Raw genomic sequence first — 24,026 nt, forward strand, 5'->3', positions numbered from 1 at the left:
GGTGGCCAGCCAGAGAGCTCCTGGCTGCAAAGAATGGAGAGGTGGGAGGGGAGCAGAGATACACCCAGGAAAAATAAAGAACCCCCCTTGTATTCTCCAGTGGGGGGTCAGCAGGGGACCCAACTCTGTCCTACTTGCCAAAAGGCTAAGGCCAGACTGGGGAAGTCCAGGCAGCCCCTCCCCCTCAGGAAGTTCTGAACTCTGGCCTGCCCACCTGTGAGGGAAGAGCTACCCATCTGTGGACTAACCCGAACATGAAGATCTCACTGGAGAACTGTCTAAATAGAAGACATCTCTCTCAATTATTTTAAAACAAATTGAGTTTCCAGTACTCATGAGTGCAAAGATAAATTTTAAAACGTGCAAGTGGTGTCAATTAAAAAAAGCTCAGGATCTCAGAAGGTGGCACTTCTTCTCACTGACAACTAAAACTAAATGTGGAATATAGAACACAAATGCAGATTCTCAATTTTTTTGGAGCTAAGCATGTGAATGTTTGGATTTCAATTTAAACATTCGTTACAGAATTTTAACATTCAGGGTTTAGTTTCGATTTTGATGAACAGGTTGTATGAACCAGTATTTACATTTTATAACAACTCAGAAATGCATTAAATTTTAGAAATAAATCTGAATCTTTAAACTGTTTAAATCTACATTTGGAAAAAGCGTTTCAGTAGTAATGACCACTAATCCCCCCTCATGATCTCTGAATATGTGTTCTTTACCATTAGTCCTCTACCGCTCTTTAGCAAACTGTACAGGCCCATCCAGTGGCATAGCTAATGATTGTGTAGCCCGGCACCAAGTTCAAAATGTTGCCCCGGAAGTGATGTCACAGCCCAATGTGACATCACGCCCGGGCTTTTTAAAAAGTGAAAATTGGGAGGAACCCACCTCCTCCCCCCAGCAGCTCACCACCCACTTGCTCTGTTGCCTCCCCCCAGTCAGTGGCATAGCTAAGGCATCTATCTACTACCCGAGGTCAAAGAAGATTTTGTAGCCCTCCTGCATGATAAAATCAAATTTAATTGAGGAAATAAGCAAAAAGTTATTGGTTCCATGCTGTATCATAATAACATCTCATTGGCACTCAGAACAATCAGTCTTATAGGTCAGATTGGAGTTAAGTAAATCCACTATTTGTTCCAAAAGTCAGTTGTGTTTTCATTTTCTGCTTAGTTGGCCATAACTTTTGATAGAATATGGATATTCCAGTGCAGTTTGTTTCATTGCACTCTGCATTAAATTACCTTTCCAATGATATATAACATGATGGTATTATTCATACATACCAAGATTTTTACAATTTTGGTCACTACTGTCAAGCACAGCTTGTTGCTCCCCTAAAGCTTGATGCCCTATGCAACTGCTACTCCCTGCACCCCCTTAGCTATGCCACTGGGCCCATCACCACTACACATCTTGACAAAACCCCAATTTTCCAACGCCCCCCAAAAAGTGAAGAACAGAATAATAATAAAGCTGTATATGAATAAGTATATCTGTACAATAAGTAGATTTCAAGTTTTTTCTAGATGCAGCATCTGTAGCAAATTCCCATCCGCGTCATATGGAAAGAATCCAATGCTGTGCACACTTGAGAAAATAAATCGACAAGAAAATCTACTAACCCAAATCTGTTTCTCTGCTTCTCTCTTCATCTTCACTGGCTCCATTTGCATGGAAGACTCGTTGGACTGGGAACTCAAATCTTTCCTCCTCTGCTCTGTGTTTCCAGCCCCAGTCCCTGCCTTGAGCAGTGGAGTTCCTTGGGAAAAAGTTCTGACTATTTAAGGCCACGTCTCCATGCTCTTCCCCCTCTGGGAAACTTTCCTCTATGTCATCTGGTGCCAGAGAGATCCAAGTGGCATTGAAATCTTGAGAAATGGATGGAATTGCATCTTGGTGATTGTTGCTGGGCTCTGGCAAGTGAAGATAGAGAGGTATCTTGATGGCAGGAGGGACCGTTTGAAGAACCGGTAATAGTGACCTTGCAACTGTGTAGTCAAATGTTACATGAGGTATTTTTCCATTGAAGTTATAGTACTAGGTTGGACAAGGAAAAATAAAACAACAAAATACTTAATCCAATGGAACTATAATGTTTACAACCCATAGGACACCAGTGTGATGATCTAGCCCTGAGGTATTCAATCTCTAGCCCCCAGGAGTGTCCTGAGACATCTTGGGGAGAGAGGTGGCCTTAGCTGCTCAGCTGCACATGCTGCCTCCCTACTTGCTGCTTTTCTGCGGCTGTGAAGTGGGTGGCTGTGAAGGTGGGTGGGGCAGTGTGAGGTGAGAAGGGTGTGTGAAACATGGTGGGGGGAGGTGGTGGAGCCTCCCTGCCAAACCCTGCCAACTGCTGCTGGTTGGGCAGCATCAGAGGTGCTATATCTCACCAGCACAGGGCGCGCTTCTGGCAGGCTTCAAACTGGGAGGGAAGCCTGACCTAGAGAGAGCTCCACCAGTAAGTACAGGCAGTGCTTTCCTCCTCTTGGGAAGGAGGGAGCCCAGCCTGCTCTTAGTGGGGGAGGGGTGTCCAAATGCCACAGCCTGCATTCCTCCGTCTTGCCTGGGGGAATAGGGGTGGCATCTTCGTGGTGGAGTGTATGTGTGTGAGCATGCACCCATATACTTTGGGGGTGAGTTGTAATCTTGCTCTGTGTGGCTGCAATCCTATCCACACTTTCCTGGGAGTAAGCCCCATTGACTCAAATGGGACTTACTTCTGAGTAGACCTGCATAGGCTTGGGGTCTGTGTCAGTTTAACCAAGAATCTTCACCTTTCTCTTTTTCCTCCCCCTTCAAAAAAGAAAAAAAAGCCGCTCTTGATCAGTCAAGCTTTGTCTCCAAAAAGTGATTAAAAAATAAAATCACTGCCTCCTTTTTTTTGGGTGGGGGTGCTTCCCATGTTGATGCTATTATAAGACAAAGGGCACAATCCTAGCTAGGTCTACTCAGAAGTAAGTCCTATTGTGTTCAATGGGACTTACTCCCAGGAAAGTGAGGTTAGGATTGCAGCCAAACAGTCTGTGGGTCTCAGTTTCACATCAGTTTGCAATTAGCAGATACACACACAACAAAGTCTTCCCCTCCCCTAGCAAATTTCATCACTTCTCCCCCCCTTACAAGAAAGAAAAAACATCCCTTTCCAAAACCCTCCAGGTGTGCTGCTAACAAACTCAGGGCACAATCCTAACCAGGTCTACTCAGAAGTAAGTCCTATTTTGTTCAATGGGGCTTACTCTCAGGTAAGTGTGGTAAGGCTTGCAGCCTCAGAGTGCTGGCAGCTATTATTTTTGGTTCTAGTGTATAATTATAACACCTTCAATCCATTTTGGGGTAACTAAGGTGAGGTGATGTAATGGGGAGCAGTGGCCAATGGCCACAAGGCTCAGGGGAGCCTGGAAAAGTTCAAGAACCACTGATCTAGCCCCTCCCCAAGCCCTCTTCTAATGGGCTATAATCATCTTCAGGGAGGGAGGGTTCATGGTTTTTGAATCTACCAGAACTGGAAACTGAGGGGGAACTCCCCAAAGACCTATGGGACAATGAGGTCTGGCACACTCCATCTACTGTCCAAAGCTGGTTGTTCTCCTAGGAGTTGCTATCCTAGCACACAGGTGTCAGAACTCACAACTTCAACCACAAGTCACTGAGTTTGGGATTAATAATAATAATAATAATAATAATAATAATAATAACAACAACAACAACAACAACAACAGGTATTTATATACCGCCTTTCTTGGTCTTTATTCAAGACTTTATTCAAGGCGGTTTACATAGGCAGGCTTTATGTAAATCGGGATTTTTACAATTTCAAAGAAGGTTCTTTCTTTCAAGAACTACTACATTCAAGGTGTTTCATTCCGATCTGGCTTCACATTCTGGCCTCCATCCTCCCATGCTCCGAGCAGATGGAATTGCTCGGCTTCAGTTTGTCAGCTGCTCCAAGGTCGCATGGTGCCGGTGGCCTCGAACTGGCAACCTTGTGGATGTTATCTTCAGGCAGACGGAGGCTCTACCCTCTAGACCAGACCTCCTGCCCATATGATTTAATCCCTCCTCCCTCCTATATGATTTAATCATATTCACTCCACTTAAAACAATGAGACTAAAGAACTCCTCAACCCAGATTATAAATTATAGATACCTGACTCTCTTTGAATGTGTAGCTGCAGTCTTGGGTTTCATAGAAAGAGACAATCATGAAAGCAATTGTTCTACAGCTTCCCTTACTTACCATGGCATTGAGAGACTGGTTGGTGGGTCCCTGTGCGATAATGTACTCCAGGCCATCAGCATGGAGATTGGAAGGCCGGCGGTATTTGAACACAGTGCCGGCCACCCTGAAGTTCTGTGGATTGTCAATAGCAGAGTTCCCATTGAAGAAGAAGTGCCCAGATTCATCAGCTAGTGCTACCAAACAGATAGAGGGGGGAATGAAAGATAAAGAAGTATCTTGCATGTGGATGTTAATCTGGAGATAAGCAACTGGAACTCCAAGGACTCTGTGCAGTCCAAGGGGCTTCTCAACTGCTCCCAGTACAGCTCTTGATCTCCAGGACCATGCCTGTTGGACATGTCCATTCTCCTGCATGAGCAGAGGTGCAGCCAAAAGCCTCCTTAAGCTCTTTCTTACTCTGCCTCCCCCCCCCCTCAAGTGAACAACTGTGGGGAGATGCACAGGAAGCAAGCTGTTTGCTGGAGAGAGGTGGATGCAGAAATCCTTCTGAGCCTGGGTGGCATGAAGTTCTGTTCTGCTTCCACCTGTTCTGTTTCCACCTCCAGCGAGTTGCCCATCAAAAAGCAGAAAGGAAGCGCCCAGGAAGGACTACAGCAACCAGAATGGAGTGGAAGGACCGAAGATCACCACAATTCTCTTTCCTGTGTGCTGTGACTGCAGGGAAAGGTGCTGTTGGAGAGAAGGGACTTTATACAGCAACGCTGGCAGTGCTGTGTCTCAACTGCTCTCCCACCCATGAGCCAAAATGCAGGCAAAAGGTCTCCTGCATTGTGGCTGACAAGCACACATTGCACTGTGACTCTTGCAGGAAGGTGTCAATATTGGCAGAGCCAATATTGCTTGCCAAGAGGGATTAGCTCAATCAATCAAATATTGCTTGCCAATAGTCAATAGGGATTAGCTCAATCAAATTTTGGCCCCAGTTATAAATTAGTTGCTGATCAAAGACACTTATCCCATTGTGCAGGCTTATTCTTCTACTTGGGAGTACTACACGGACAGTCAAGAGAAACACTGACCATAACCCTGTTATGAACAGAGCAACTTTGGATCACTGCACAAGCCATATGCAATGCTTGGCAATCATGGAACTGCTTCTATGGACAGTAACCATTGCAAGAAGGCAAGAGTGGGGCTATGTTTATGCAAAACATTTGCAAGCATGGATCTACCATCCCATGCACAAACTGGCATATTAGCTACTTTACACTGAGCCAGCCCATTGTTCCATCTTTCCTAGGCTTTGGAACTAAAGACATTGGAGATGGTATCTGGGACCTTCTGTAAGCAGGGCACATGTTCTACTACTGAGCTATAATCTGTGTTAACATTTTTGTTAAAAGCTTGCATGAACCTCTGACACATCTCCACAAAGGGGGAATCAAAGGGTTATATGCCCTGCAGAGTCTGGGTGCACTTATGTAAGTGTGCCCTAGACATATATACAGTTGTTGTAAATGCCTAGTTTGGACACAGTTCTTGTAAAGGCCTAGTCTGGACACAGTCCTTAACCAGTTAGGGATTATTAAAAAGTACCAATTTAATCTATTTGAACTGAGAAACCAATCCATACTAGCATGTGTTGAAAGGGTTTCACAAAGATGCCTCTCTGAATTAGAAGGTAGCTGTAGCACATTCAGGAGCAGTTCATTTGTAGTTTTTGAAAGCTCTAGATCAGGGGTGTCCAAAGTTTTTGGCAGGAGGGCCACATCAGCTCTCTGACACTGTGTTGGGGCCGGGGATAAAAAGAATTAATTTACATTTAAAATTTGAATAAATTTACATAAGTTTGCATAAGTGAATATATTAAAGATGAACATATATGAATGAATGAAGGTCTTGCAATAGCTCAAGGCCTATACAAGGCCTTGCACAAAGCAGGACTGGCCCTTTCCTTGCTGCTGCTACTGCATCACAGACATGAAAAAGCAAGCAGTGGAGGAAGCCCTAATCCCACAGCTCACGCAAGAGGTCAAACAGTCGCCCTCAAGCTGAGAGCAGTTGCATTGGGCCAGTGTGGGCTCCAACAAATATCTGAAGGGCCAAAGGCTCATTGGAGACTGGGGGTTCCCTGAGGCCGCATTGAGAGGCCTCGAGGGCTGCAAGCGGCCCCAGGGCTGGGGCTTGGGCACCCCTGCTCTAGATAAAAGGCTTCATAATTGCAGTACTATTACTCTGAAGGTGGAACCAAGAAATAGTTTTACGCTGAACAGCTTGACACGGAATAATAGTGTGATCTTCTGAATACTCCTTTGAGTGCATGTACACACTCTATAATTATGTTAGTTGAGTGCTCACTTCTTTCCACTGTGAGACAAATTTGCCCCTAGGGACCATCTTTTTCTGTTGCTTACCCAGAATGTTCTCTGTTTTCCTTCGCTCAATAATGAGAATGTCTGTAGCACCTGCAGGGATGTTGGTGATGAAAACATATCCTGGGAAACAGGAAACAAATTTAAAAAAAAATCAGAAACTAGAATCGGATGAAATGGCATTGACAATATTCTGCAAAGCAGTTTCTTATTTTCAATTTTGTCACAGGAGTTATTTAGCTGAATGCATTTGGGCCACTTCATCCATTACATGGAGGAACTCCTTGGTGTGTCACAGAGCTTACATGCAATAGGGCAGGATTTCTCAAACTGTGGGTTGCAGCCCACTTGGTGGGTTACGACCTGATTGTTGGTGGGTCATGAAGCTGCAACTGACAAGCTGACAGCAGCAATGGTGTAGCTAGCAAACTAAAAGCTAAAAACACTCATGTATTGATTTCTCCTTTTTTCATTGAAAATTTCCCTCCTATTTTTTCTCCTCATGGGGTTCTGGACAAGGGTAAGCATGAAACTGGAACCCAATGAAAAGGTTAGGGAGTGCCTGGGAAGGAAGCAAATGTTCACCACAAAAGTGGCAGGCTGTGGAAGAGTTAAACACTGTTTTAAGTCCACTAAACCACCAGAATTTGGCTATTCAGGTTTAGTACAAAATATATTGTTCTTCCCTTGGACCACATCATTTCCCAGTTCAGTCCTACAGCTTCTTGCACAAAGGCAGCAAATAGACTCAGGAGCACCCAGGTGCATTGTATTAAAGCTTCAAGCCATCCTTCAAACTCAGGCTTGCTTTGGATTTTGACATCAGGTTTGGGAGACTGCCACTACAATAACCCAAGAGGCTATTTTGCAAGCCTTGAATTTATTGCCAGAAAGCAGCAAAGAAAAATAGCTCAAGTGGCAGTTAGCAAAATGTACCTAACTGTGAGATCCCTTTTCGGAAGCTGCCTGAGACCCGGTAGCAAGTGCTTCCATCTCCTCCACATACCCGGCAGCGATCCATCACCTGGGAAGAATAGAGGCTACCATCACACCCTATTGGCTGAGAAAGAAAAAAGAAGCAGGCTTAGAGCTTGAAATCTTTCTTAATCAACAGAGTCAACTTGTACCCCCTAAATACTACCTGTGAGCTTTCCAATCAGCATCCCTAAGCTTGCTTCCCAACTGAAACTAAATCCCAGCATGTAACTGTATTTGCTTGCATTCATTCCTTGGCTGTCAGAATGACTTGTGCTGTGATCCTGTGCATGTTTACTTGAGAATAAGTCCCAGGGCTTTCTCCCAGGAAGGTGTGCCTACAATTCCAACTTCCAATTCCAACAGGAAGCATAACAAAGTGTATTAAAAAAATGCAGAGTGTGAGTAGTGGACTGGGAGACTAATCTGTCCCAATATCAAAATCACATCAAAATCACTGATATTGAAAAATCAAGCCAGGATAGGCAAAATGAAGCTCTATTTCACATTATAACCAATGTTATATTGTAACTTCACTCCCGAATCGGCCTTTTCAGCCACACTAGACGCTGTTCCAGAACCACCTTTCAGAGCGCGATACCATAGTCTTTCGAGACTGAAGGCTGCCAACTACTATATTGTAACAACTAATTATTAATTTTGCTGTCACAAAATGTGCAGATGGCTACTACCTTACACTGTTTTTACAAAGAATTAGACATATACATGGATACAGGGTGGCTGTTGGTTCTTAGATTCTGTGTTCATTGGCTGCAATCATACACACATAACTGGGAGAAACCCCCATTGAAATAAATGGACTTACTTCTGCCTTATGCCTATGATTGATATGATATGACTTACTTATGCCTATGATTGTAACTGTGAATAATACTTGCGGGAGAGATGGGTGCAAAAAGAGCTACTGCTTTCAGGAATGCTTGTGGACTTCCTGAAAGAATCTGGCTGGCCTCTGTTGGAAACAGGATGCTGGTCTAAGGCTATTTGGTCTGATCTTGCAAGACAAATGCTATGGTCTTAACTAGGTTTCCGTCCTGGCCAGTGGTTTTACAGAGTCAAATCTACACACCCCAGTTGTAAGTTCCATCCTGTTTCTAATAGACAAAGGCAAAACTCCTATCGGTTGAACTAGCTCCTCTTTCCAATGTCTTACCTCACACTTCCCATTGATGCAGACCCCTTGGTAGGTCCTGTCTTTGCATGAGGTGCCATCCTGGGCTCGTGTCATCATCTGTCTTTCTCCATTTCTGGTGGTGCATTGGAGATCACATGGCTTGTTGGAGATGCTGGTATAATCATCTACGGCAAGACACAAGAGAAGTGGAAACAGGCAAGGACATGAGGCTTTAAGGATAAGGGAAAGGTGGGACAGAAGTATTTTCTAGAAATCAATGAATGGATGCTGGCAGTTTTCAGAATCTGTACGCAAGCTGATGCTAAAGTTTATAAAATGATTTAAATATCAGTGCCATCCACCCAAGAAAATTCCAGGTATCTCATTGATATCAAGTAAGGAAATACAATGGCCATATCTGCCCTACAGATTGAAATGGATGAAAATATCATTCCTTCATTCTGTGTACTGCACCTTTGTGAGGTGATTGGAATTGCTAACAGGGAAAATTATAACAGGGAATTGCTAACAGGGAAATTGGCTTTTGATAAAGCAAAAAAAATCCCAGTTTCTATAAAACCAGTATAGGTGGGGAGAAAGAAACTCTTTGTGTAGTTCCTTAACTTCTACAACATTTTTCTCATTTGCAACCAACAAAATGGTTAGCTGAGGCTGAAGCGTATGAGTTGGTAATGGCCAGAACAGTGGGTTTTGAGGGCCTCCTAACCAACTAATAGGATGTCTAGCATCCAGAACAGTGTCCATTCCTCTAACCCTTGATCAACAGCTCCTGCTGAGGAATGATAGCAAAGGCAAACCTGGATAAAGAGGCATCCAGTGATAATAATGCTTTCCAAAGGCCTTGGCGTTGAAACTGGCGCACTGGTGCTGTTTGAAGCTGGCTGAATTGGCAGGGCAAAGCTAGAGAGAAAAGAAACTTCAGCTTATCATCTGTTTGGCTTTCCTCTCAACATGCCCAGAAAAACAAAGAGATTTCAATTCCAAAAATAATGCTTTTATAAGAATGTAAAAAGAGATTAGATGGACTCTGCAAGGCACTGGAGAACATACTGATTTGCTGTCATCATTCTCCTTTCTAGCCTAATTTTCATTCACACCCTGCCACTACATGACATCCTATACACATTTTCCTGGGAATAAACCCCATTGAATGCATGGGGACTTCTGAGTCAGCATGCATAGAATGGAGCCATTTAATGTGTTGCATAGAGAGACAACTCTCCCTGCCTGGGGGGTGAAGTGCCATGGGTGCACCACTGCCTCCCCTGGCCTCTCTGTCTGAAAACCAGGGGAGGACAAGCTCTGGTGAAGGAGGGCTACCCAGGCAGACAATTAAGGGCATTGTCTCACCTCCTCAGAGGAATCAAAACACATGGATATCGGACAGCTGCAACTGAAGAACAGTACTTGCAGACAGAAAGAGTTAAGTATCCTATTCAAATGCTCCATATTTATTTAAACCAGTATTTCTCAAACTGTGGGTCAGGACCCACCAGTAGGCTGAGAGTTTATTATTGGTGGGTCATGAAAAGTTTTTGAAACTTAAAAGAAAAACACAACTTTGCAAGTACCCTTGCTTAGTTTACAGAAGAAAATTATTAGCTGGAATGCTAACCTGTGGTATGAGGTAATCTTAATGCTCCCAAATTAAAATGTCACATTTTCTGATTTTATTTAGTAATTAGTGTGCCATAGATTTATTTATTTATATTTATTTTTCACATTTTTATACCACCCTTCCTCCAAAGAGCTCAGGGTGGTGTACACAGCTGCTCCCCTCCTTTTGTCCTCACAACAACCCTGTGAGGTAGGTGAGGCTAAGAGAAAGTGACTGGCCCAAGGTCACCCAGGAAGCTTTGTGGCTGAGGGGGGATTTAAACCTGGATCTTCCAGGTCCAAGTCCACCTCCCAAACCATTACACCAGCCTGGCTCTCACATCAGCCTGGCTCTCATGTGATAGATCACATGTGAACCCAGTATCAGCATTTTGCCTGCTTGGACGTCCCTAACTGCACATCTTGCTCCCTAGTTCAGCCTTCTGGGTATCCTGGAATGACTGTAAAGATTTGGGGAAACTGTCTTTGAACTCCATTTCTAGAGAGAGTCTAGCAAATGTTGACATACACATTATATGTAACATCTCTAGCAGCCTCGGGAACACAGAACCCTAATTATTGATAATTAATGTTAATAATAAATAAAAATATTATTTATTTCTATATCTTTTTTTCTTCCTTTTGTCTAGTGGGCTGCGATAGAATGTCATTTAAAGAAGTGGGTCCCAGTGCTAAGAAGTTTGGGAACCACTGCCTTAGTCCAGGGGTGTCCAAAGTTTTTGGCAGAAGGGCCACATCATCTCTCTGACACTGTGTCAGGGGCCGGGGGGGGGGGGAAGAATTAATTTACATTTAAAATTTGAATAAATTTACATAAGTTTACATAAATTAATATACTAGAGGTGGAACTTATATGAATGAATGAAGGTCTTGCAATAGCTCAAGACCTATAGAAGGCCTTGCACAAAGCAAGGCTGACTTTTTCTTTGCTGCTGCTGCTGCATCACAGACATTAAAGTGCAAGCAGTGGAGGGAGCCCTCATCCCACAGCCAATGTGAGAGGTCAAACAGTCGCCCTCATGCTGAGAGCAGTTGCATCGAGCCAGTGCAGGCTCCAGCAAGTAACCAGAGGGGCAGAGATTCATTGGAGACTGGCGTGTCCCTGAGGGCCGCATTGAGAGTCCTTGAGGGCTGCAAGTGGCCCCAGGGCCGGGGTTTGGGCACCCCTGCCTTAGTCCATGCAAGAGAATATCTACTAACCCATTATTTTTCAACACTGTTGGAACTCGGCCCCCACCCCTTCTAAAATATACTTCTTAAACTGAAAGGGTTCCTTCCACTAACCACATATGAAGTAAACTGAACTATTCACAAGCATGGCAATATCTCTCTGAAAAATATAAAACTTTGAATTACAGTTCTGGCCACCCCATGCTATGCATTCTCTTTTTTTAAAAGTGTTTATTTATTTATTACAGATACAGGACAGCGAAATGGGATTGACTTAGGGATCGGTCTACATGGGTTAGGGTAACCCATGCTATGCGTTCTCAAGTGCTATATCCATTAATGCCACTGTACAGATGGTGATGATGATCAGTCAATTGAACTCTACTCTGCTCACAGTAGCCTACGGAAACATCATTTTTCATGGTCTTCCTGAGAGTCTGTAAGCCAACTTTACCTGTTGCTGGCACAATTGGTAGTGCTTGGAGTGGCCCACACACATGGTACTGTTTGTCCTCCGGGATACCCCTTGTAGCCTAGAAAGAAAAAAGAAACTTGCTTGGGCAGGAGGTCTGGTCTAGAGGGTAGAGCCTCCATTTGCCTGAAGATAACATCCAAAGGTCGCCAGTTCGAGACCACCAGCACCGTGCGACCTTGAAGCAGCTGACAAGCTGAGCAGAGTTATTCCATCTGCTCTGAGCATGGGAGGATGGAGGCCAGAATGTGAAGCCAGATCGGAATGAAACACCTGAATGTAGTGGTTCTTGAAAGAAAGAACCTTCTTTCAAATTGTAAAAATCCCTATTTAATCAGGGATTTAAATAAAGCCTGCCTATGTAAACCACCTTGAATAAAGTCTTAAATAAAGACCAAGAAAGGCGGTATATAAATACCTGTATTATTAATTATTATTATTATTATTATTATTATTATTATTATTATTATTATTATTATTATGGGTAGAATCACAGCTTGTATTCACAAAACTTCTGATTCAGACTGCTCAGGTGTCCTGTAAGCTACTTTTCTTTGGAGGGCATAAAACCCCTCACCACATCTTTGCCAACTTCTGTTACTCTCCTTTAAGTTTTTTCATTGGTATAAGACATAACAAAGTAATGAGAAGAGAAGCATCACTTCCCATACTTGAGACAGACATTAGGAGCTTTACCTCCAAGCTTATTCTGAGCTGGAAATCACTACAGTCTTGAAACCATTCATTCTTGAATTCAAGCCTGTCCTGAAACATGTTAAATGCTAAATGTTCAGAGTGCCTCTGAGAAAATGAAGAGTGCCTTTATATCAGAATTAAGACACCCCAATCAGCACATGTGCACGCCTTGTGTTACCTTAAGCAATTTCTGCTCAACACTGCATATACGCAACAGGGGTCAAATGCGTACACATGTAGGCTGGACAGAAATGGGTTTAATTTCACATGCAAAACCAAAACAAAAAGGACACATCCTAAATGCCGGAAAACTACTATATGAGGGATAGGAACTCAGGAGAGCTCCCTAGGTTAATACAGGGCATAGACCATGAAGTGACTGGGAGATCTTCTTCAGGATCTCAGCTTGTGTGACGTTTTCAATGGCTCCAAGACAAGGGCTAGATGAGACTTTAATGGGCAAAGCTGTAATCGTCTCCCCTCCCTTTAGCTAATGCTCTTGAGATACTCTGGCTCCTATATAAATTTAAAGACAGAGTAACCAGAACTATAAGCCATAGTTCTGCCTTGTTTTAAAATACAGGTACTGGCATGCCTTGTTAACAGCACAGAGTATTTCAAAGTATGTTTGAGAATCATTGCTAATTCCAGGCGGAAGGTACCGCAGCATATCCGGACCCTAATTATCCAGCCAGTCAGCCCACATAAAAGGAGAAACTTTCCCCCTTCTCCTTTTGACGGAAGGAAAGAGGAAAGGAAGGGGGGACCTTGTTCAGGCTTCCTCTGCTCAGAAGTGCGTTCATGCAGAATAGAAAGAAGTGCAGTTTAAGGGGAGGGATAAGCATAGCATAGTGAGCGATTGGATGCCAGCTCTCATTAGCATTGTGCGATCTGGAGCAGCAGGTTGAAAGAAGTGCCTCTCCAGGGGTCGCATTCAACCCTTTGAGAGGAGGTAGGGGTTTCTGCAGAACCTTGCAGGGGGAATTGTTGTGGGCAGATTGAGGATGAGAGAGCTGCTGGAATTCATGAGAACAAATTCTGTCATCATCCTTGTGTGCACACACACAATTCAGTCAGAGAAATGGCTCAAGATGATAGCTGCCTTACCTCTGGCAGGGGGATGAAAAGTCGGTAGAAGTCATGGCAATACAACAATATAGAAAGGGTAAGGGTGCAAATGCAGAGGAAGTGAGTGAAGCTGAGCCAGGTGAAGAGGAGTATGTCTTACAGGGCAATCCTGTACATGTTTGCTTAGAAGTAAGTTCCCAAGTGTTTAATGAGATTTACCTTCTTGAATTACAGTCCTATAAAGACCTGACAGTAAGCCCCCCTTGAACATAGTGAAAACATAGTTTTCAAGTAAACACGTACAGAATGGCACTATAACTGTGTTTAAGACTGCAGCCTCGGTGTGAATCTCTGCTGCCTGCCATATGTATTTTTTTTCTTTGATTCTACTGCAGTGGCAACATCAGCTTCAGCTATTTATCTAGCATTCATGATTTATGGTATTATGCTAGCAATAGATATCATTATTTATACTATTTATACATTCATGATAAATACTATTTATGATTTATGCTATTTATACAAATGCTATAAAATAGCATTTATCATGAAAGCTATTTATCATGATTTATGCTATTTATGCTAGCAATAAAAATCTACCATTCATGGCCGTACCCCATCCCAGCTACTGTGTAGGCTCCTAGTCTTTACAGAAGCTGAAACAGGGTACAACTAAGCAAGCCATGACCTCCGGGAGAATCAGGGTAGTGACATCTTGTGACATCATTTTTGTCTCTCTTCAGTTTTGATGGGAAATTGTGTTCTACTGAAAGAATGTCCCCTTTCAAAAAAACGAATTGACCACCCTCTTTGTTCATGCTGGAAACTAAATAACTAAATAAGATCAGATCTATAAACAGGCCCAGGGGCATTTCAAAGAGCACTAAAAATATCATAGATTTATGATAAATGCTATTTATCTAGCATTCATAGTTTCTCAAATGTTTCCCTTTGGGGGGGGGGGTCCCCTCACCTCCTGCTCTTACTGCAATGTGGAAAGCAAGGTGAGCTCTAAGTTCTGTTGTGATGAATACAGGAAGCTCATAAAGACCATACCTATGCCAAGTAAAAATCTCCTGCAGCAGCCTAAACAGGAAAGCTAGACAAAAAAGTTGATTTTTTTCTGTAAGAAATGGTGAGTCACCTTGAGTGCCTTTGAGGTAAAAATGTGTTTAGCACATTTTATGAATTAAACAGATTGTAGTGTCAAATGGTGATTTGCAGATGTGAAGGAAATTGATGAGGATCAAATACCTTAAAGAGGACTGTCACACTGTCTCAAACTTGGTGCTTTTCAGGAGCGACTAGTGATCTGAGCAAATGTTTATTGGTCATTCCCAAGTTTATGGTAAGAAACCTTGCTGTGGTGCGGGAATTGTATAATGGACCTAAGTATATGGTCTATTGTGTCTACATTAAAATAACTGATTTGTACTAAATATTAACTATTATTAACTAATATTAACTATTAACTTAATTAACATTATGAAACGTCGAAGCAGTTGTCAATCATCCTGCTGCATGACTTGTTGGGCAAATTACGTAAAATACTGCTGGCATGTTTTTCCTTGCTACAAGACATTAAAGAACTATAAACCTACTTGTATTATTGTTAGAAGCTGAATCTTCAAAGGAAGAGCATGGAATATCCCTCAGGCAGCTAGCCCAGCCTTCTAGTAGTTCCCAGTCCCATCCAAGGCCACTGTCCTGTTACCCTGTTCTTAGACTTTTTTCTTTTAACACAACTGAAAAGGTTCAAACAGCTGGTTCCTTCACTTGGAACATTTGTTGTGACAAAATTTGAGAATCATACAGAACATTAATAAATGATGGGGGCTAGAACAAAGAGGATTCCTGTCACTTCCCTATATACAGTATCTGATTTTACAGACCAATCCTATTCAATCCAGACCAACAGGCCAATCCTATTCAATTTTCCAGTGCTGGTGCAGCTGTGCCAATGGAGCAAGCACTGCAGCTTGTGGTGGGGCAGCAATCACAGAGGCCTCCTTAAGATATGGGAACATTTGTTCCTTTACCTTGGGGCTGCATTGCAAGTGCAGCTGTGCTGGAAAATTGGATAGGATTGGGCCCTAAAACTGCAATTCTACCCACACTTACCTTGGAGTAAGCCCTATTTACTATAATGGGGCTTATTTCTAAGTAGATATGCATAGGATTGGGCTCTGAATTACTGAGACCTGAAACAAGTGATTCAGTGATTCAGGGAGACCTGAATCATTGAACTGAAACAAATGTTCACCAAACCTGAAATACAGTAATGAAGTTTTTAACATTTTCAGAGCTAGAAATTTGAACTCTAGGTCTCAATGGAATTCAAAATACAACTTTGGCGTGGCGAGGTAGGGGAAACACTCAGAGTGTATGTCCACATTCTCAGGGCTTTTTTTCTAATGGAACGCGGGGGGACGGAGTTCCGGCACCTTTTTGCAGGGGCCCCTCCCCTTTGGAGGCATTCCAGGAGGGGGGAAGCAAAATAGAGGCATTTGCTGGGTGGGTGCTGGGGGGTGCAGGGTAGGCGGGCACGTGGCCCCTGCCTGACTGCACAACGACCCCCTCCTGCCCCATCTCCAAGCTCTCGCCTGAGCACAGCCTGCCTCCCCTCCCCCTGCGCTCTGCTTCCCAGTGCAGCTTCCAAGCTGGTGGAGGGTGCGGGGGGACATGCGCCGACGCTGAGGAGGAGGACGGACAGCCAGCCAGCCAGCCAACCAGGGAGACGGGCTGAGGCACCCACGGAATGCCCAGGTACTGGCTTGGTGGAGGAGGAGGGGAAGGAAGCTGGCTGGTGCAGCCCCGTGCCAATCTGCAGCACGAGCCTAGGCGTGTCTACTCAGAAGTATGTCTCATTGTGCTCAATGGGACTTGCTCCTGGGAAAGGGTGCATAGCCTTGCAGCCTGAGAGCCCAAGCATGTCTACTCAGAAGTAAGTTCCATTGTGTTCAATGGGGCTTACTCCCAGGAAAGTGTCATAGCCTTGCAGCCTGAGTAGACAGGCAGAGGAAGGGCTCTGAGGCTGCAGTACTCTCCACACTTTCCTGGGAGGAAGCCCCACTGCCTCTAATGGGACTGACTTCTGAGTAGACAGGCACAGGATTGGGCCCTGAGGCTGCCACCCTATCCACAGTAAGCCCCATTCACTAAAGTGGACTTCTGAGGAGACATGCATAGGATTAGGCTGCAATCCTAGGCACTTTCCTGGGAGTAAGCTCCATTGACTAGAACGAGACTTACTTCAGAGTAGACATACCTAGGATTGGGCTCTTAATCCTGGCAGAGATATATATCTGCACCCGTTTTCACATGCTAAGGGCAGGTGAAAAGGGATTCTACGTGTGTACAACATGCTGTCCAGCCTTGCCAGAGATCCTCCTCATCCTTCCCCCACAAGCATGCCCTCCGCCAGCCAGCGTTTGCAGCTCTTCTCCAGCAATGCACAGCAGCTGCTCAGGGCAGCAGAGAACATACAATTGCATGCCAAGTGCCTTCCCAAAGACACAGAGTATTCTGATACCTGAATTAAACCATATTTAATCGCTTGTTTGCAAACGTAGCTGTTTCTATGTGCACCTAAGGACCCCTCTCGTGTAAGAATTCCTTTTTTGTTCTTACTCCCACAGTTGCTTAGAGTAATTTTATTACATGGAACTCATGTAAGCCATTTTTTGGAATCCATTCACTGCTTCCTCTCCTCGAAGTAGTGCCACACTACATACTACACGCTACAAGTGCACCTGTAGAAAAAATATTTTTTGTGTAGAAAAAATAGCTAGGGGGAAGGGGATGTGGAGATTGACAGCCCAATCCTATGCATGTCTACTCAGAAGTAAGTTCATCTTTAGGGGGGAAGCACATAAAAAATATTTTATTTCTCCAATAAAAAATGGTTTATAAATAAATAAATAAATAAATAAATAAATAAATAAATAAATAAATAAAGATTAACAAGTTGTGAGTTCCTGCACCTTTTTATTTACAAAAAAAGCACTGCACATTCTCAATTCCCTCCTCAAGTTTGCAAACTTGAATATTATTTAGAAGTATCATCAGGTCTTCTGACAGTAACAACATACAAAATACAAAACAAAAACATTTTTGTCAAATGAGTGTCCAAAATAAGCTGTTCTCCCCTTTTTTTTTCAAAAGTAGCTCCAATCTATTATACAAACACTCTGCTAGCAAAGATTTTGTTAGATATGAGTCACCAAAAATCATGTCAGCTGGTCCTGCTAAATAACTTACCTCTGTTGTAAGCAGTGCCTCTCCCGGGACATCACACCCCCTCCACAGGTACGGGAGCATGTGGACCAAGAGCTCCATTCCCCCCACCATTTGGTGATCTCTTCATTCCAAGTTCCTTCTGCTGCCTCACTACTGTCCTGACAGAAACAGGGAATGGTTAGCTTGAGAACTTCAGCCTCATCTCAGTTAACTTGCTTTCTCTTAACTACACTTCCCTACAGCTTTTCACATACCCATATATTGTATTATCACACACTAAGGGCACAATCCTAACCAACTTTTCAGCACTGGCTTAGCTGCAATGCAATCCCAAGGTAAGGTAACAAACATGCCCTTATCTTGAGGAGGCCCCCTTGACTTCCTCCTCACTGCAGGATGCAATACGTGCCACACTGACATAGCTATGTCAGTGCTCGTAAGTTGGTTAAGATTATGCCCTAAGTATCTTTTTAAAAAAAATCTAAATTGTGGGGAGTGAAGGGAAAACACTCTCTTTTAATGAGAAATTATTTTTCTGAAATAATCAGTCCTTTCATGACCAGTTTCCTCAATAATATACCCATACAGATTTTATTACACATACCTGATAAATGGTGAAATCCTCCTTATTGTTCAGAAGGTTTATACAACTAGTAACCTCACAGGGAGAATGCTCTTATCTTGGTAACTTGTTTGGCAATCAGTATGGGCTTGTCATACATTCAATGGATAAGGGTGGCATTTGGTCAGCTATTTACAAGATCAGGGGCACAATCCTAACCAGGTCTACTCAGAAGTAAGTCCTATTTTGTTCAATGGGGCTTACTCTCAGGAAAGTGTGGTTAAGATTGTAGCCTTAGGACACAATCCTAACCCCCACGTCAGTGCTTTCCAGCACCGACCTAAGGGCAATGCAGCTCCGAGGTAAGGAAACAAACATTCCCTTACTTTGAGGAGGCCTCCGTGGGTGACACCCAACTGCAGGATGCAGCACATGTTCCATTGGTACTGCTATGCCAGTGCTGGAAAGCACTGACATAAGGGGTTAGGACTGCGACCTAAGAGCCGGAGGCTGGATGAGCAACCCAGACTTCACTACTTGATCATACATACATAATAATACATAGCAATTGGAATACACCAGTGATCCATCAGTGTTTGGTATAGTAAACCCATGAAGTGGAAATGTATATTTCGAAATATACACTAAAGGAGCCATGACCAATCACTGTTCCTTGCTACACAGCCCTGAGATTCTGAAGACATGCATCTTCCCTCAGTGTTGGTGCTAGTATTTGGGGGCACATGCATGTGTCCTCTTTATGTGCACACATAGCTACACCCCTCCTCTCTGCCAGCAACTGGTCATGAGACAGAGGAGAGGAGTTCTTCATGCCACCACTATAATATTGGGATGCTTAAGGACCAATGGGGTTGTTAACAGCCACTACCAGACAGTGTCATAGATGGACAAATGGTCTAATTTCCTATGAGGGTAGGTAACTTTGTACCATTTCTGCATCAGGAATGGTGCATCACAATTACCTACCCTCAGAAGAAGTCACCATGTATGAGTGAGCTCACTTACAGCCCAACCCTACCCAAGCTCCCTCGCGCCAGTGTGGTGGCGCCAGCGTGGCTTCCAAGGCATCCTGTGGGGAATTTTGCATGCTGGAGGTCTCCTTGAGGAAAGGGAATGTGTATTCCTTTGCCCTGGAGTAAGCCCCAGCAAGTGCAACAGGTCAACTTGAACCTGCACTATATAGCTGGTACAAGTCCACATTGATATGTGTTGATAGATCAGGCCCAGGAAGGGGGATAGGATTCATGTGCACTGCTGACACCAATCCCACCCCCCTTGCCCCCGTCACTGACCTCCCTTGCCCTGCTGTACCCTCTTTCCACCCTTCCCGCACCCCTGTGCTGCACAGTTCTGGACTTAACCTGCTCCAGCAGGTGCAGCTCCATGTGCCATGCCAACTGGAAGGCTCTGGCCTTCCCACCAGTGCTACAAACCATTGCAAAGTACTTAGTGGCACTTTTGTGGTGGCCTGTGCCAGCAGAGTGCACACTGCACCAGCTCCAGTAACCAATAGGACTGGGCAAAAAGAGAAGCAGTGGACCACCTCCATTGAGGGCAGATGGTTCTGTCATACTTCAACATGGGCATTACAAACTATACACTTGGGAAGACAAGACCAGAGCCAAGTAAATCTTTTGGAGTGTAATAGTGAAGGGAGTCACCAGTCTTAACTTACCAAAAAAATAATGTGTCTCAGCTGTCAGAAGTTTGAAATACAGTGCTGTAACAGAATGTTGCAGCCTGGCCTCCTTTGGGACAAACTTCCCCATCCTGAAGGGGGGGGGGCGTAATGTGTTCCCCTGGCTACTTACAATGAGGAAACCCTCTGCCATTTCCTCAGTGCCTCTAAGAAACAGACCACAATGGGTTCAGTGACCCTTGAAAACTGGGAGGCTCAGGAAGCTGATTGAAGTTAGCCTATTTCTGTGGCCTCCTTCATTTTATAATGACAGAGGTAGTGCTTGCTGGCTCTGCCTGTGAATGAGAGTTCTGTAATAATGAGGATTTGACAGTGGGCTTTTCACAGCTGCAGGGAGACAGGGATTATTAAAGAGCCCAGAGCTCTAATTAGAGCTTCTGTCAGGTCAGAAGGTGTGTCTTTGCCTCCCTCACAAAACACCAAGTGAATTGCCCACCTGTGGTGAATGGTAAAATGGGACAGGGGAGGGGGTAGTTAGGCCAGAAGTTCACTTTAAAAATGCCCTGAAGACAGGAGAGCAGGACACAAGAATGAATAAATGGAACCTTCAGCTACACATTTTGCTGGGGTTTAAAACACACACACAGCACAAGGAAAGGAGAGTAAAACGTCTATACAATAGCAGAACACAGCTGGTGCATGTGAAATAACTAACCGCTTTGGAACAGTCCAGTGCCCTGATCCTAAAATAATTATTTGAAAACTGTTTTAATTATTGTTTTTAATTGTTAATTTTGTATTTTTAATTGTTGTAGGCCACCTTGTGTGCCCATGGGGCAAAAAGGTGGGATATAAATCAATATAATAATAAAGATATTTCAGAATAACAATTAATACATATTAATTGCAAACTGCTCTCACTGCATATCATTTACTTTCCAAGGAGCTGCACCACTGCCTGAGAAGTGCACCTGGGAACACTTCTCAGATCAGGTGTGACCCAACATATTCTGCCACACTGCCAAGGATTCTGAGCTGCACCTCTCACATTGCGCCACCAGGTTGAGTGCCATATGGACATAATGAAATGAGAGTATGGCCACAGAAAGCACAATTGTTCCCAGAATGTCTAGTGCCAGTTCTGCCTGTGAATTGTCCAAACTTCCCCAGAATGTACTTAAAATTGGAATATTAGACATTCCAGACAACAACAGCCACTAGTTTTGTGATGCCTACGGAGTTTTCACCCATAAGGTTCCAAATGAGTTTTTTTTTTCCTGTCCCCCAGCCTGCAATTCACATGCGATGCCTTGCACTGCCCATTCGGTTTCTTTCTCTCTTGCCTGCTTTCTCTGCTGTGTTAACAGGAGCGACCCTGGTGCTGAGCCTCAGCGGGAGCAGGGCAGGATCAGAGGCGTTCTGGGGGTCACGTGTGACGGTCAAGGGGGCCGTGAACTGGTCCCGATGAGACAGGGCTCGGGAAGTCCTCCGGGGAGGAGAGCTTGGAAAGCACACCTGATTCCTTGGGCATCTTCATTGCTGGGGGGCCATCTCCAAAGCTGCCTGCGCTCCCCTCTTCCTGCCGTTTTAAAGGACCTGAGAGACAGGACATGTGGGGCTTGGGGTGGGCGCTGGGGACGGAAGGAGCAAGGCGCACGAGCTCGCTCTGAGTCGGGTCTCCCGCAGCCAGGGAGCGAGCGAGCCTCAGGAGGAGTTCCCCGGGGAAAGGCGCGGCACTCACCGCCGCTCGTGCACTGGCGCCGGGAAACGGCCCCTCGATAGCCGCCCGCTGCCCCCTTACCTTAGCGCGGAGGGCACAAGCGAGCAGCAGGAGCAGCGACGGCGGGGCAAGAAGCCGGCGGGAGGAGAAGGCGGGAGGCGCGGCCATCGTGCGCGCTAGTGCTCCATGGGCTGCAGTGGCAGCGGGGAGGTGGCGGCGGCGGCGGCGGCGGCACTGGCAGCGAAGTCCCCGCGGCAAGAGCAGCCGCCCCGGCGCAGCCCTGCATGGCCGACTAAGTAATTAATGACTTTCCAACCTGTTGGGTGGCGGCGAGGACGCGGCCGAGCCTGGGCGGCGTGATTGACAAGGGACTTGAGAGCCACCCCGGCAAGGAGCGGGCGGAGGGGCCCGTCTGCGCGCCACGACGCCTCTCTCTTCCCAGGGAGACAAAGGGGCCGCACTCAGCAGCATCTTCCCCAGCAACCCCGCCCGGCCGCCCTTCCGGGGGGAGGCAGACAGGCTGCAGTCCTAGCCACACTTTCCTGGGAGTAAGCCCCGTTGACTACAGTGGGACTGACTTCTGAGTAGACCAGCCATTTTCAACCACTGTGCCGCGGGAGTTTGGTGGAGGGTCATTTATTAATAGAACCATTGGGGGATATGCGCCCCCCACTAACAGCATGGTGTGCCTTGTTAATTGTCCAAAAACTGATGGTGTGCCTTGACAATTTGAGTACCTTTTCAGTATGCCATGAGACGAAAAAGGTTGAAAATCACTGGAGTAGACAGGCATAGGATTGGGCTCTAAGGCTGCAATCCTATCCCCAGTTTTCTGGGAGTAAGTCCCATTGACTATAATGGGATTTACTTCTGAGTAGACATGCTGAGTAGACATGCTCACACACATCCCTTGCTGCAGTATTGGAAAAAGCTTGGTGGCTTCTTTGTGGTGCCGCAATCCTGTCAGTACAACAGAGCATCTCCAGGCTTTGCTTCCTTGCCCCCTGAAATTCCAGGGTTCCATTCTGCAGAACAGAGAGTGGAACCCAAAAGATGAAGCTGGACATGGGGAAGTGGCAAAGGTGCCATCAAGAAGGGCTAGGATGATTTTGGTTAAATGGGGCTACTTGTGACAAGGGAGGGCATGTGTGTGTAAACAAAGGCCTTTGGAAGTGTAGCATGATTCTCAGGACACTTACAGTCCAATCCTACGCATGTCTACTCAGAAGTAAGTCCCGTTATAGTAAATGGGGCTTACTCCCATGAAAGTGTGGATAGAATTGCTTCCTCATCTCTACATATTTGGTGTTCTTCATACATTGCCTGATGTGGAGAAAGCAAGATTAGGAGACAAAAGAGTATTGTGTCACATGACATATGATGCATCCATCTTTCTACCATGTGGTCTTCACTACCCAAGGTGAACCTGAGGTTCCTGTACTTGCCTTGGAGATTTCCAGAGAATGAGTGTGAAGGTGTAATGGAAGATCAGATGATCATCAGGAGGATGATGTGGTGTTGACAGTGATCCCATGTTTTGACAGCTGTTTGACAGCTCTGGGAAGGGCAGGGCTGGCTCCACAGCTGTAATCAATCAAGGCCAATGGGACTCTGATGGACACCTGAGCTTCATTTGACCTTGATGGAACTGTGAATGGACATGGACTGAAGAGATGGCTCAGCTGAGCCTAATTTGGACTTAACAAGGGGCTAACAAGGTAGCTCACAGCTGAGCTGCATTTTGGATTATGAAACATTCAAGGATAAAAGGCAGCTTCAGAAGGACCAAAGGCTACCCTGACCCAGGGAGACCTGACCTACCTGGACTGTGACCCGGCATATTGACTTTGGACTGTGAGTTGGCAATCTGCATTTATTGGACTGGGACCTGACTCTGACTTTTGCTTGCTGCACTTGTGAGTTTAACAAGGGAAATTAATCAGCCTTAAGTGGGCACAAGGCCCAGTGGGGAGGAGCTGTGGCACAACAAATTGGTACCAGGAGTGGGGTTTAAACCCAGGGCATATAGTTTTCTGCAGCATGCATAGTGTAAAACCAGGGAAACAGGCTGAATGGATACCTGGTGGGTGTGGAATACAAAGGCCCTTATGGTGAGAGAAATGAATG

At 44.9% G+C, this 24,026-nt stretch overlaps 1 protein-coding gene across 1 annotated transcript in view; it reads right to left on the bottom strand.

Annotated features, from left to right (window-relative positions):
- Positions 1 to 22,067, bottom strand: part of ADAMTSL2 (ADAMTS like 2) — a 39,856-nt gene extending 17,789 nt beyond the window's left edge. The window contains exons 1-9 of the mRNA XM_066625996.1: positions 21,981 to 22,067; positions 17,979 to 18,115; positions 11,937 to 12,015; positions 9,493 to 9,595; positions 8,714 to 8,859; positions 7,501 to 7,624; positions 6,607 to 6,687; positions 4,250 to 4,425; positions 1,635 to 2,049 (exon numbers count right to left, since the gene is read on the bottom strand). Coding sequence (XP_066482093.1) covers positions 1,635 to 2,049; positions 4,250 to 4,425; positions 6,607 to 6,687; positions 7,501 to 7,624; positions 8,714 to 8,859; positions 9,493 to 9,595; positions 11,937 to 12,015; positions 17,979 to 18,115; positions 21,981 to 22,067 — 1,348 coding nt within the window. The remainder of the gene's footprint in view (positions 1 to 1,634; positions 2,050 to 4,249; positions 4,426 to 6,606; positions 6,688 to 7,500; positions 7,625 to 8,713; positions 8,860 to 9,492; positions 9,596 to 11,936; positions 12,016 to 17,978; positions 18,116 to 21,980) is intronic.
- Positions 22,068 to 24,026: the final 1,959 nt, after the last annotated feature.

This window comes from Tiliqua scincoides, chromosome 4 (genome assembly GCF_035046505.1).
Source record: "Tiliqua scincoides isolate rTilSci1 chromosome 4, rTilSci1.hap2, whole genome shotgun sequence".
Taxonomy (NCBI): Eukaryota; Metazoa; Chordata; class Lepidosauria; order Squamata; family Scincidae; genus Tiliqua; species Tiliqua scincoides.